Source organism: Phocoena sinus, chromosome 12 (assembly GCF_008692025.1).
Source record: "Phocoena sinus isolate mPhoSin1 chromosome 12, mPhoSin1.pri, whole genome shotgun sequence".
NCBI lineage: Eukaryota > Metazoa > Chordata > Mammalia > Artiodactyla > Phocoenidae > Phocoena > Phocoena sinus.
The window spans coordinates 30,201,892-30,217,408 of NC_045774.1; the positions used below are offsets into that span (position 1 = coordinate 30,201,892).

The 15,517-nt window shown below is 38.4% G+C and overlaps 1 protein-coding gene and 1 pseudogene across 1 annotated transcript; both read right to left on the reverse strand.

Moving 5' to 3' along the window:
- Positions 1 to 15,517, reverse strand: part of LOC116763368 — a 106,037-nt pseudogene that overhangs the window by 54,386 nt on the left and 36,134 nt on the right.
- On the reverse strand, positions 14,291 to 14,715 carry LOC116763371 (40S ribosomal protein S12-like). The gene has a single exon (XM_032650964.1). It carries the CDS (start codon positions 14,654 to 14,656, stop codon positions 14,300 to 14,302), a length of 357 nt encoding a protein of 118 aa, XP_032506855.1. The 5' UTR covers positions 14,657 to 14,715; the 3' UTR covers positions 14,291 to 14,299.

The window sequence follows — 15,517 nt, forward strand, 5'->3', positions numbered from 1 at the left end:
TAACTATCATATAGATACCATTTATTGAGTGCCTACACTGTGCCATGGACTGGTCTATGTATTTTACACACATTATTCATTCATTCAACAAGTATTTATTTTATTGAATAAATACTGGATACACACTGTTCACACGTCATACTTACTGAGAATATAACAGTGAACAAAACAAAGTCCCTGCTCTCAAAGAATTTTTTAGACTTCATTTAATCATCACAATTAACCTGCTGTTGTTACCATTTTTTTAGACCCAATGAGGTTAAATAATTCACCCAGGGTCACACAACAGATGAGGGGTAGCTTAGGCTTCTTAAAATCTCAGGCTCTTTCCATTTGACTACAGTGTTCTCATTAAATCATTGACTATGGAAAGAACCATATTTACAGCCAGGCGAACACTGTTGAGAAGCTGATAATCACTGATAATCCATGCCAGGGCCTTCTCACATACACTAGTTCCTTGATGCATTTACTACAAATGTAGAATACTTCCCATAAAGTAATGTTCTCATTGAAACCAATATTTCTTAAAATACTTAAACAACGTTTTTTTTTTTTAAAGTTACCAACCATACCTCCCAAGTATATTTTATTTATTTATTTATTTATTATTATTTTTAGCGATACGCGGGCCTCTCACTGTCGTGGCCTCTCCCGTTGTGGAGCACAGGCTCTGGACGTGCAGGCCCAGCGGCCATGGCTCACGGGTCCAGCTGCTCTGCGGCACGTGGTATCCTCCCGGACCGGGGCACGAACCCACGCCCCCTGCATCGGCAGGCGGACTCTCAACCACTGCACCACCAGGGAAGCCCCTTAAACAACCTTTGAAATTTATCATTGGATTATCACTGGATTGGAATCTAAAATACTCTACAGTCAATATGAACAAAATTCCAGATGTTCAACATAAGGTGAATGCAAGTAATTTTATTAAACCAAATTAGGCTGAATTTATTTTTAATTTGATCCATTCAGATATATGAATGGATCAAATTATACATATAATGTGCCAGAACAAGTTCTACGTGCTGGGATACAGCAATGGAAAAAAATCCCTACTCTGATGGCATTTACATAAAATATATATTTCGTTATTTGGTAGCAAGTACAGTAAAGAAAAATAAAGCATGGAAGAGGGCTGGGAGTATAAAGGGCTAGGACTTACAATTTTAAATAAGCAGGTCAAGAAAAGCTTCATTGAAAAGGTGAAATTTGAACAAACTCTTAAAGAAATTGAGAGGGTGAGCCACAAGGAGATCCAAGCAAAGGACACAACAAGTTCAATATCCCTGACACGTGTGTATCAAAGCTATTGGGGTGTCAGGATTACAGAAGTAGCAGGCACCAGATGATACAGGACTCAGAGGCATCATGAGGAGATCAGCTTTTACTCTGAATGATGTGGTAAGTCATTGGGGAATTTTAAATAAAGAAATGATATTATATGTCTTAACTTCTTGAAAGCATTCCTGGCTGTTGTATGGAGAATGGACCATAGGACAGGACAGGGTGGAAAGAGGGAGACAATTTGGGAGATTTGTAATAATCCAGGTGGGAGATGATGGTATCTTCCATCAAGAGTAGAAGTGCCCAGATTTCTGGATATACTTTGATCATAGAGCCAATAGGATTGGACAACAGATCAGATTTGGGGTTTAAGAGAAAGAAAGAAGTCAAGGATGACACCAAGAATTTTGGTCCAAGTAATGGGAAAGATGGAGTTGCCATTTACTATGGGAGGAGCATGTTTTAAAGATCAAGAGTTCAGTGTGGGGCATGGAGAAAGCATTTTTCACAGGAGTGATCATGTGCATCAAATGTTACTGAGAGGCTGAATGACATAAAGACTGAGAATTTACTATTGGATTCAACAATGTAGAGGTCATTGGGGACCTTAACAGAGCTGTTTTGGTGGAGTAAAAGGATAAGAGTGAAAGGCTGATTAGTGTGGATTCAAGAGGCATGGGGAAAGAGGAATCAAAGGCAACAAGTCAACTCTTGAGAAATTATTCTATAAGCAGAGAAAATGGGCAAAACCTGAAAGAGAAAGTGAGGCTGAGGAAGATTTTCTTCATAACAGGTTAAGACTGAAGAAATAACATGTTTGTCTGTTGATAGGAATGACTCATTAGAAAGCAAAGAATTGATGAAGTTTGTTCTTGCAACAAAAAGAGGGCAATATAGTGAAGAAGGTGGTCTTAGAAGAGTGGAAAGTTCATCCACATCCATATACATGCTTTTATGATTATAATCTCTCAATATATTACATGATTTTTATAATTATTCCTACACTGCTCTTACTGAAATTTAGAAGTTTATTTGTTAAGAAGACTGCCAATTTTCTCACACAATATAAATTTAATTTATCAAGAATAAGTAATCTTGCTCAACTTTTCATCACTATTTTTTGAAACGTATTCAATAATAAATACTGTCATGTTTACACTATGGTTGCATGAAGTAGTAATGTATGCATGAATGTTAAGAGACATGTTGTTGGTTAAAAAGGACATGGTTTCCCCCTAGAACCTATCCCCCCTTCTCTACTATATGGTGTACATTCAAACTCTCTCTAGATTTCTGACCCCTAAAAAAGTTTCGGAACTATTTTGAAAGGCTTTATATAATTTACTATGACAATGAGTTACCTCTTTTGATATTTCGTACCTTACTGAAAACAAACTTGATAATTACAAAGGTCACAGATTATTTTTGTTTTGAATTTTTTAACAAGAACCTTCCAAATTTAAAAAAATAATAAACATTTATTTTGAAAACTCAAGAATTCTATTTGGGGATTTTTAAATATACTTAATAATCTTAAATTATTTAAATTAGAAAATAAATCTTACAGCTTTAGAAAGCAAAGACTCCAGGATCATACACTGTAGCTCTCAAAGGTACATAATTGTCAATTAATCATTTATCTATTCACTCAGCACATTACGTACAATTTTATGAAATTGATATTAAAGTGAATTGATATTAAAGTGAAATTCAACATATTATATTTTGACAATAACATGCATACATCAATTATTCTCTGTAAAACAGAAAATGTTGTTCTAACATTTATTAAACATCTAATGTTAAGAGATAAGTACTATCATTTACTCTCGTTGTATAGAAGAAGTTAGATAAACTTCCCAGATCACATAGATAGAAGTTCTGGGATTCAAATCAAGCCTGTGTGATTCCAGAAGCCAGATAGAAACCATTACCTCACACTGTTATCTGTACCATGGTACCCCTTACACATCTACTAAATCAAGATACAATTCCGAGACACTTCACCTACCTAGAAAAAAAATGTATCCACAAGAGAACTACAGTTAAAAATCTATTCTTTCCAAGAGACCTTCAAGATGGCAGAGGAGTAAGACGTGGAGATCACCTTCCTCCCCACAAATACATCAAAAATACATCTACATGTGGAACAACTCCTACAGAACACCTACTGAACGCTGGCAGAAGACCTCAGACTTCCCAAAAGGCAAGAAAATCCCCATGCACCTGGGTAGGGCAAAAGAAAAAAGAAAAAACAAAGGCAAAAGAATAGGGACAGGACCTGCACCTCTGGGAGGGAGCTGTGAAGGAGGAAAAGTTTCCACACACTAGGAAGGCCCTTCAGTGGTGGAGACGGGGGGTGGGCAGTGGGACGGGGGGAAGCCTCAGAGTCATGGAGGAGAGCACAGCAACGGGGGTGCGGAGGGCAAAGCAGAGAGATTCCCGCACAGAGAATTGGTGCCGACCAGCGCTCACCAGCCCGAGAGACTTGTCTGCTCACCCGCCGGGGCAGGCGGGGCTGGGAGCTGAGGCTCGGGCTTTGGAGGTCAGATCCCAGGGAGAGGACTGGGGTTGGCTGTGTGAACACAGCCTAAAGGGGGTTAGTGTGCCACAGCTAGCTGGGAGGGAGTCCGGGAAAAAGTCTAGACCTGCTGAAGAGGGAAGAGACCATTGATTCTGGGTGCCCGAGGAGAGGGGATTCCTGCTCTGTGCGCCCACAGAAGGCAGAGCACTGCGTAAGCGAGCTCCAGAGAGAGGCGCGAGCCACGGCTATCAGCTCGGACCCCAGAGACAGGCGTGAAACGCTAATACTGCCGCCGCTGCCACTAAGAATCCTGTGTGCAAGCACAGGTCACTATCCACACCCCCCTGGGAGCCAGTGCAGCCCACCACTGCCAGGGTCCTGTGATCCAGGGATAACTTCCCCAGGAGAACACATGGAGCACCTCAGGCTGTTGCAGTGTCACGCCAGCCTCAGCTGCCAAAAGCTTGGCCCACACTCCAATTATGACTACCGTACCCCTCCCTCTCCCAGTCCTGAGTGAGCAAGAGAAACCTAATCAGCAGCTGCTTTAACCCCCTCCTGTCTGGGCAGGGAACAGACACCTGAGGGCGGCCTACAAGCAGAGGTGGGACCAAAATCAAAGATGAACTCCAGGATCTGTGTGAATAAAGAAGAGAAAGATAAACTTCTCCATGCAGCCTTAGGAGGAGCGGATTAAATCCACACAGTCAACTTGATGAACCCCGCATCTGTGGAATACCTGAATAGACAATAAATGTTCCCAAAATTGAGGAAATGGACTTTGGGAGCAACTGGAGACTTGGGATTTGCTTTCTGTGTCTGATTTGTTTCTGGTTTTTATGTTTATCTTAGTTTAGTTTTTAGTGTTTGTTATCATTGGTGGCTTTGTTTATTGGTTTCGTTGCTCTCTTCTTTCTTTCTTTTTCTTTTTTCTTTTTTTCTGAGTGTGTATATGTGTTTCTTTGTGTAATTTCGTCTGTTTAGGTTTACTTTTACCATTTTTTCTAGGGTTCTGATGGTTCGTTTTTTGTTGTTGCTGTTTGTTTGTTTGTCTTCTTTTTATGAGTGTGTGTGCATATGTTTCTTTGTGTGGTTTTGTCTGTTTAGTTATGCTTTTACCATTTGGTTTCAGGTTCTATGTGTTTCAGTTTTTTTTTCTTCCTTTTCTTCCAAGCTGTGTTGCTGGCAGGGTCTTGGTGCTCTGGCCAGGTGTCAGGCCTGAGCCTCTGAGGAGGGAGAGCCAAGTTCAGTACATTGGACCACCAGAGACCTCCCAGCCCCACATAATATCAATCGGCAAGAGCTCTACCAGAGATCTCAGTCTCAAATCTAAGATCCAGCTCCACCCAATGGCCAGCAAGCTCCACTACTGGATGCCCCATGCCAAACAACTTGCAAGACAGAAGCACAACCACACCCATTAGCAGAAAGGCTGCCTAAAGTCATACTAAGTTCACAGACACCCAAAAACACACCACAGGATGCAGCCCTGCCCACCAGAAAGACAAGATCCAGCCCCACCCAACAGAACACAGGCACCAGTCCCTTCCAACAGGAAGCTTACACAAGCCACTGAACCAACCTCACCCACTGAGAGCAGACACCAAAAACAGCAGGAACTACGAACTTGAAGCCTGCAAAAAGGAGACCCCAAACACAGTAAGTTAAACAAAATGAGAAGACAGAGAAATATGCAGATGAAGGAGGAAGGTAAAAACCCACCAGAACAAACAAATGAAGAGGAAATAGGCAGTCTACCTGAAAAATAATTCAGAATAAAGATGATCCAAAATCCTGGAAATACAATGCAGAAAATACAAGAAATGTTTAACAAGGACCTAGAGGAACTAAACAGCAAACTAACAATGATGAACAACACAAAAATGAAATTAAAAATTCTCTAGAAGGAAGCAATAGCAGAATAAAGGATAGATGAGGCAGAAGAAAGGATAAGTGACCTGGAAGATAAAATAGTGGAAACAACTGACACAGAGCACAATAAAGAAAAAAGAATGAAAATAATTGAGGACAGTCTCAGAGACCTCTGGGACAACACTAAATGCACCAACATTTGAATAATGGGGATCACAGAAGAAGAAGAGAAAAAGGAAGTGTCTGAGAATATATTTGAAGAGATTATAGTTGAAAACTTCCCTAATATGGGAAAGGAAAGAGTCTGTCAAATACAGGAAGCACAGAGGGTCCCATACAGGATAAAACCAAGGAGAGACATGCCAAGACACATATTAATCAAAGTATCAAAAATTCAAATCAAAGAAAAATTATTAAAAGCAGCAAGGGAAAAGCAGCAAATAACATACAAAGGAATCCCCATAAGGTTAACAGCTGATCTTTCAGCAGAAACTCTGCAAGCCAGAAGGGAGTGGCAGGACATATTTAATGTGATGAAAGGGAAAATCCTACAACCAAGATTACTCTACCCAGCAAGGATCTCATTCAGATTTGACAGAGAAATCAAAAGCTTTACAGACAAGCAAAAGCTAAGAGAATTCAGCACCACCAGACCAGCTTTACAACAAACGCTAAAGGACCTTCTTTAAGTGGGAAACACAAGAGATGAAAAGGACCTACAAAATCAAACCCAAAATAATTAAGAAAATTGTAATAGGAACATACATATCGATAATTACCTTAAATGTGAATGGATTAAATGCTCCAACCAAAAGACACAGACTGGCTGAATAAATACAAAAACAAGACCCATATATATGCCGTCTACAGGAGACCCACTTCAGACCTAGGGACACATATAGATTGGAAGTGAGGGGATGGAAAAAGATATTCCATGCAAATGGAAATCAAAAGAAAGCTAGAGTAGCAATTCTCATATCAGACAAAATAGACTTTAAAATAAAGACTATTAAAGAGACAAAGAAATAGTGATCAAGGGATCAATCCAAGCAGAGGATATAACAATTGTAAATATTTATGCACCCAACATAGGAACACCTCAAAACATAAGGCAAATGTTAACAGCCACAAAAGGGGAAATCGACAGTAACACAATAATAGTAGGGGACTTTAACACCCCACTTTCACCAATGGACAGATCATCCAAAATGAAAATAAGTAAGGGAACACAAGCTTTAAATGACACATTAAACAAGATGGACTTAGTTAATATTTATAGGACATTCCATCCAAAAACAATAGAATACACTTTCTTCTCAAGTGCTCATGGAACTTTCTCCAGATAAATCATATCTTGGGACACAAAACAAGCCTCAGTAAGTTTAAGAAAACTGAAATCATATCAAGCATCTTTTCTGACCACAATGCTATGAGACTAGATATCAATTACAGGGAAAAAAACTGTAAAAAATAGAAACATATGGAGGCTACTAAATAACCAAGAGATCACTGAAAAATTCAAAGAGGAAATCAAAAAATACCTAGAAACAAATGACAACGAAAACATGACAACCCAAAACATATGGGATGCAGCAAAAGCAGCTCTAGGAGGGAAGTTTATAGCAATACAATCCTACGTCAAGGAACAATAAAAATATCAAATAAACAACCTAACCTTACACCTCAAGCAATTAGAGAAAGAAGAAGAAGAACAACGAAATAAATTTAGCAGAAGGAAAGAAATCATAAAGATCAGATCAGAAATAAATGAAAAAGAAATGAAGGAAACAACTGCAAAGATCAATAAAACTAAATCTGGTTCTTTGACAAGACTAACAAAATTGATAAACCACTAGCCAGATTCATCAAGAAAAAAAGGGAGAAGATTCAAATCCACAGAATTAGAAATGAAATAGGAGAAGTAACAACTGACACTGCAGAAATACAAAGGATCATGAGAGATTACTACAAGCAACTATATGCCAATAAAATGGACAACCTAGAAGAAATGGACAAATTCTGAGAAAGGTACAACCTTCCAAGACTGAACCAGGAAGAAATAGAAAATATGAACAGACCAGTCACAAGCACTGAACCTGAAACTGTGATTAAAAATATTCCGACAAATATATATATATATATATATATATATATATATATATATATTCAGACAAACAAAAGTCCAGGACCAGATGGCTTAACATGTGAATTCTATCAAACATTTAGAAAAGAGCTAACACCTATCCTTCGCAAACTCTTCAAAATATTACAGAGGGAGGAACACTCCCAAACTCAATCTATGAAGCCACCATCACCCTGATACCAAAACCAGACAAAGATGTCACAAATAAAAGAAACTATAGGCCAATATCACTGATGAACGTAGATGCAAAAATCCTCAACAAAATACTAGAAAACAGAATCCAACAGCATATTAAAAGGATCATACACCATGATCAAGTGGGGTTTATTCCAGGAATGCAAGGATTCTTCAATATACGAAAATCAATCAATGTGACACACCATATTAACAAATTTAAGGATAAAAACCATATGATAATCTCAATCGATGCAAAAAAAGCTTTTGACAAAATTCAACACTATTTATGATAAAAACCCTGCAGAAAGTAGGCATAGAGGGAACCTACCTTAACATAATAAAGGCCAAATATGACAAACCCAGAGCCAACATTGTTTTCAATGGTGAAAAACTGAAACCGTTTTCTCTAACATCACGAACAAGACAAGGTTGCTCACTCTCACCACTATTATTCAACATAGTTTTGGAAGTTTTAGCCACAGCAATCAGAGAAGAAAAAAATAAAAGGAATCCAAATGGGAAAAGAAGTAAAACTGTCACTGTTGGCAGATGACATGATAGTATACATAGAGAATCCTAAACATGCTACCAGAAAACTACTAGAGCTAATAAATGAATTTGGTAAAGTAGCAGGATACAAAATTAATGCACAGAAATCTCTTGCATTCCTATACACTAACGATGAAAAATATGAAAGAGAAATTAAGGAAACACTCCCATTTACCACTGAAACAAAAACAATAAAATACCTAGGAATAAACCTACCTAAGGAGACAAAAGACCTGTACGCAGAAAAGTATAAGACAGTGATGAAAGAAATTAAAGATGATACAGATGGAGAGATATACCATGTTTTTGGATTGGAAGAATCAATACTGTGAAAATGACTATACTACCCAAAGAAATCTACAGATTCAATTTAATCCCTATCAAACCACCAATGACATTTTTCACAGAACTAGAACAAAAAATTTTAGTTTGTATGGAAACACCAAAGACCCCAAATAGCCAGCACAATCTTGAGAAAGAAAAACGGAGCTGGAGGAATCAGGCTCCCGGACTTCAGACTATACTACAAAACTACAGTAATCAAGACAGTATGGTACTGGCACAAAAACAGAAATATAGATCAATGGAACAGGATAGAAAGCCCAGAGATAAACCCATGTACATATGGTCACCTTATCTTTGATAAAGGAGGCAAGAATATACAATGGAGAAAAGACAGCCTCTTCAAGAGGTGAGGCTGGGAAAGCTGGACAGCTACATTAAAAGAATGAAATTAGAACACTTACTAACACCATACACAATAATAAACTCAAAGTGGATTAAAGACCTAAATATAAAGCCAGACATTATAAAGCTCTTAGAGGAAAACATAGGAAGAACACTATGACATAAGTCACAGCAAGATCCTTTTTGAAGCACCTCCTAGAGAAATACAAATTAAAACAAAAATAAACAAATGGGACCTAATGCAACTTAAAAGCTTTTGCACAGCAAAGGAAACCATAAAAAAGACGAGAAGACAACCTTCACAATGGGAGAAAATATTTGCAAATGAATCAATGGACAAAGGATTAATCTCTAAAATATATAAACAGCTCATGCAGCTCAATATTAAAGAAACAAACAACCCAATCCAAAAACGGGCAGAAGACCTAAATAGACATTTCTCCAAAGAAGACATACAGATGGCCAAGAAGCACATGAAAAGCTACTCAACATCACTAATTATTAGAGAAATGCAAATCAAAACTACAATGAGGTATCACCTCACACCTGTTAGAATGGGCATCATCAGAAAATCTACAAACAACAAATGCTGGAGAGGGTGTGGAGAAAAGGGAACCCTCTTGCACTGTTGGTGGGAATGTAAACTGATACAGTCACTATGGAGAACAGTATGGAGGTTCCTTAAAAAACTAAATATAGAATTACCATATGATCCAGCAATCCCACTACTGGGCATATACCCAGAGAAAACCATAATTCAAAAAGACACATGCACCCCAATGTTCATTGCAGCACTATTTACAATAGCCAGGTCATGGAAGCAACCTAAATGCCCATCGACAGACGAATGGATAAAGAAGTTGTGGTACATATATACAATGGAATATTGCTCAGCCATAAAAAGAAACGAAATTGAGTCATTTGTTGAGACGTGGATGGACCTAGAGACTGTTATACAGAGTGAAATAAGTCAGAAAGAGAAAAACAAATATCGTATATTAATGCATGTATGTGGAACCTAGAAAAATGGTACAGATGAACCGGTTTGCAGGGCAGAAGTTGAGACACAGATGTAGAGAACAAGCATATGGTCACCAATGGGGTAAAACCGCAGTGGGGTGGGGATGGTGGTGTGCTTAATTGGGCGATTGGGATTGACATGTATACACTGATGTGTATAACATTGATGACTAATAAGAACCTGCAGTATAAACAAGCAAACAACAACAAGAAAACAACTAATAGCAAACTTTCTTTGGGTTATTTGTATGGAAATATGTTAATATAAACGTTTCAGACATTATATGAAATTTCTAAAAATCTTATATGTTTTGGTATAATGTTATAAGTCATAATTCTAGTTATTACTCTAAAATGTGTATCTCAGAAATAACTAAATTTCCTTGTCAATTGCATTATTACGAACTGTCATCAAATCATTAACCATGGTCATTTTTAAGTCTTTTGTCATTTACAGACAGTTCTGGGTGTACTCTGATGCTTTTGAAAAAATGTTCATAAAAGGGTTTCATCTTCAAGGAATTCATGGAAAAGACTCTGACAAGTACAAGTTTCTGGTAACTGACTATACTGCTGAACTGAATGAATAAGCATTTTCAGAACTCTAATGGAAAACTGGTGAATTAATACAAGTGCTAACAAAAGATCAAGATAAAAAAAATTAATTACATGGGACTGAGTGAACTGATGAGGATGATTATAATTTTTGTGACTTTCTGTTTGAATAAAAAAAAATTCCCACAAGGACTCAGAGGCAAAAAATATACAAATCAATTTTCACTGCAAAGTAAAGGAGCTGGTAATGTGGAGGATTACTGGACTGAATGTCAATATTATGACATAGTATGAGTGTGTTTCATGTTTGGTAATTGCAATCATTGTTGCTTTTGTTGTGGTCATCCATTTACAATGCTTGGTGTCAGTCTATTTATCTCTTGTAAAAATAAAATACAGTGTGTGTGTGTGAAAACAAAGTCATTTGTATAACTGTCTGATTACTTCCTTAAAAATAATGGAATTTTTGGGTCAAGGAATGTGTTTTTTTCTGCCTTATGAAATATATTACTACATTATCCTCCTGAAAAAAAAAAACTAAACAAAACTCAAAACAAACAAACAACCTAATCCAAAAATGGGCGTAAGACCTAAGCAGACATTTCTCCAAAGACATGCAGATTGCCAAAAAACAGATGAAAGGATGCTCAACATCACTAATCATTAGAGAAATGCAAATCAAAACCACAATGAAGTGTCACCTCACACTGGTCAGAATGGCCATCATCCAAAAATCTACCAACAATAAATGCTGGAGAGGGTGTGGAGAAAAGGGAACCCTCTTGCACTATTGATGGGAATGTAAATTGATACAGCCACTATGGAGAACAGTATGGAAGTTCCTTAAGAAACTAAAAGTAGAACAATCATATGACCCAGCAATCCCAGCACTGGGCATGTACCCTGAGAAAACCATAATTCAAAAAGACACATGTACCCCAATACTCATTGCAGCACTATTTACAACAGCCAGAACATGGAATCAACCTAAGTGTCCATCAACAGATGAATGGATAAAGAAGATGTGGCACATATATACAATGGAAAATTACTTAGCCATAAAAAGAAACGAAATTGAGTTATTTGTAGTGAGGTGGATGGACATAGAGTCTGTCATACAGAGTGAAGTAAGTCAGAAAGAGAAAAACAAATACTGTATGCTAACACATATATATGGAATCTAAAGAAAAATGGTTCTGATGAACCTAGGGGTAGGACAGGAATAAAGAAGCAGATGTAGAGAATGGACTTGAGGACACAAGGAGGGGGAATTGTAAGCTGGGACGCAGTGAGAGAGTAGCATTGACATATATACACTACCAAATGTAAAAGAGATAGCTAGTGGGAAGCAGCCGCATAGCACAGGGAGATCAGCTCGGTGCTTTGTGACCCCTCTAGAGGGGTGGGATAGGGAGGGTAGGAGGGAGACGCAAGAGGGAGGGGATATGGGGATATATGTATACATACAGCGGATTCACTTTGTTATACAGCAGAAACTAACACAACATTGTAAAGCAATTATACTCCAATAAATATATTTTTAAAAATCTATTCTTTCCTTATAGTAAATATTACTCTATACAAATGTGTGTATTACATAGAATATATTATAGGCTACCAAAAAAATTTAATACCTATCATATTTGTAGAGATTTATTAATTGAGTCCCTGAGATATGGATTGGATGGTTTAATTCAATTGGGGGAAATTCTTGGTAAAGATATATTTTGAATTTTGATGAATTAGATGGATCCTAATTAGTAGAAAGATGAGATGAACTATTTAAACTTGGGAGATAGATGGACAGATGTGAATAAAGAATATGAAATAGAAAAGAGAGTGTTCAATGCAAAGCATAGGGCAGGAGCATCCCTGGCCAAAGAAATGACAGATATGGCTGAAAGGATGAGCAGCATAGCTAAGTGACCACAGAGACACATCTAGTGCCATCATGAGTCAGTTACTCAAGTGACATCTTGGTAAGATGGCTTTTTGGAAATAAATTGTCCATACATTTTCAATTAATTTTTATTTATGTAAGGCAATTAGGTTAGAACCTTGCTATTCAAAGTATGGTCTAGCAGGAACCAGCCATATCAGAATCACCTAGGAGACTATTAGGAAGGCAGAACCTCTGGCCACATCATCGACCTACTAAATCTCAAGGTGATTCTTGGGAAGCAGTGCACCTGTGTCCTAATGCTGATTTGGTTATTTCCTTAGCATGTAACTCTAGGCAAGTGCTTTCATCTCTAGACCTAAATTGCTCATCTCTAAAGTGGAAAGGATTCCTGCCACACTAATTCAGGGGGTTGATAAAAGGATCAAATGCAATGAACTATGTAAAAGCACTTTGAAAGCTATAAAGCACCACTAGAAATCTCCCCTAAAACAGGCGTCTGTGTTCAAGGAAAATCCAAGGGGCCAGGGCTGGTGCCTGGAATGTCTTGGCCACGTCCCTCACAGCTGCCTCCACTATCCCTGTATATAAACAAAGCCTCAGAGAAACATCTCACTTGGTAAAATAAATACTCAGGTTTATGAAAGTGTCATGGAGCTGAGTTACCCCAGGAGATTCATAGGGTGATGCCTGACCCAGCTGCTCTCCAAATCAAGCCAAGGAATTTGCCCTCGTGTCAGTGCACCTGCCACTGCTCTGTGACGTTCCTGGTTACTCCCTTTCTATTTTTCCCATCTCTTATCATCGGAGGACTATGGGATGGCTAAGGAAACAAGGCAAAGCAGGAGCTGGGATTTTCTGAGGAGTAGCATGTCAGGTAAAAAGTTGACAAGCTCAGGGGGCTCTCCACCTATGAAAGCAAACTGTCACACAGCAGATCTTTCAGTCCCCTGAGAACTGTCACTTGGAACTTTCTAGTTCAGCAAGTGTCCTTTAACAAAAGTTTTAAAGTTATTAAAAATGAATATTTCATTGTTAAAAATTGTTTTCCACAAGACCCTGCTCCTGGAGGTGTTTAATAATTCTGAGCTCAGGTAAATTGGGGAGGCTGATCACCACCCCGCCTCCTGGAGGAGGGGCACAAAAAGAATCCGATTTAAATTTGCCTAATCAGCATTTTCCAAACTTACTTGACTGCAGAACACTTCCTTGCAGTATTGCCTATTAATACACTGCAGTTTAAACAGTAGTTCCACTAAGAACGTATCTTGAAAATCACTGTCTTTTTTTGATTATAATATTTAATGTAATCTTAATCGCATAGCACTACTTTTGTGGAAATGAAATATTCTAGCCTGGAAACTTCTTGACTACAGGAGCTGTGGTTTTTTACTCTCCAGCACTTAGCAGAGTACAAGGCATTTAGCCAATTCTCAGTGAATGTTTGTTAAATTTTTAAAATCAAAATAGAATCCATTTTTTTTTTTGCATGAGAAAAGCTATTCTCACTCTATACCAAAAGGATATGACGAGTTTTTATGTGTGTTTGTTTGTTGAGGAACAAGAGCCCAGTTTGTTTATTTGATCATTTCTTGCATTTGACATACTCCTCGGTGACATCCTTGGCCTGAGCCTCTTTGCCATAGTCCTTAACCACCACACAACTGCAACCAACCACTTTATGGGGTTTTCCCTCTCTGTCAGTTTTACAGAGGCCTACCCATTCCCCTAGTTTCTTGTCATCAACCTTAATCAGGTTGATTTGGTGCTCAGCACAAAGGGCCTCCACCAACTCGACATACATAGGCTCATCACAGTTGGACGCAAGCGCACAGAGATGGGCATGTGCTAGGCCATCGCGGATGAAAGCGGGCCTCAGCACCTCTTCCAGAGCAGTATTAACGTCCATTACACCCCCAGCAGCAATGCCTTCCTCGGCCATGGAGGTGGGTTACAGATGGAGCTGAATCTTGAGTGCACCCACGCCTCTGCCTCCGCGCGACTCCGCGGCGGCAGGGAAAGAGCTATGATGAGTTTTTTAATGGGTTTTATGTGATGGATATGTACATTCAAATAACTTATTTGGGCTGATTATTTGCTACTGTAAGTAACAAATAAGGAAAGGCCATCCTAAAAAGGAATTTATACATAAAAATACTGTCAACCATCATAGTTTTTCAACATTTATAACATATCATGTTTCAATATTTCTAATGAACCAGAAGTTACTTTTTTAAAAAAGGCAGGAGCTAGTGTCATTCTCTATAAAATAGTGTGGAAGGTGACTTATAAGCCTGACAGTCTACGGGGACTTGGAATCACCGTTCAAAGTTTATAGTCCTTAGTTATCAAACTGCTGGTAAAGTATAAAAATACATCCAGGGGGTCTTGATTGTTCTAAATCACCGCTGGTGGTTCAGCATCACATCCTAGACCTCTGCACTGTGTCCCGAGAGAGGCATTTTGAGTCTGCAAAACTATCAGAAAAAACAAACAAACAAACAAACAACAACAACAACAACAAAATAGGAAGGGAGGGCTGAGTGGGGAGGAGAAATGAGCATTCTAAACTAAAAACAGAAATATGGATGCTGATGCTAACAGAGTTTCCTCAAGGAGAGAACCCTAGGTAAGCATGCGTAACTTTGAAGTGACCCACAAACCTCTCCCCTTAAAGAACCTTCTCCATCTTACCCAGATTGTATTTCCCATAATGGGAAATACAAGCCCTTTGGGTTCTGCTCAAGTGAATGATTTGCTGCAATCACAAGACCAAGTGACTAAATATTTCTAGCAAGCCCGT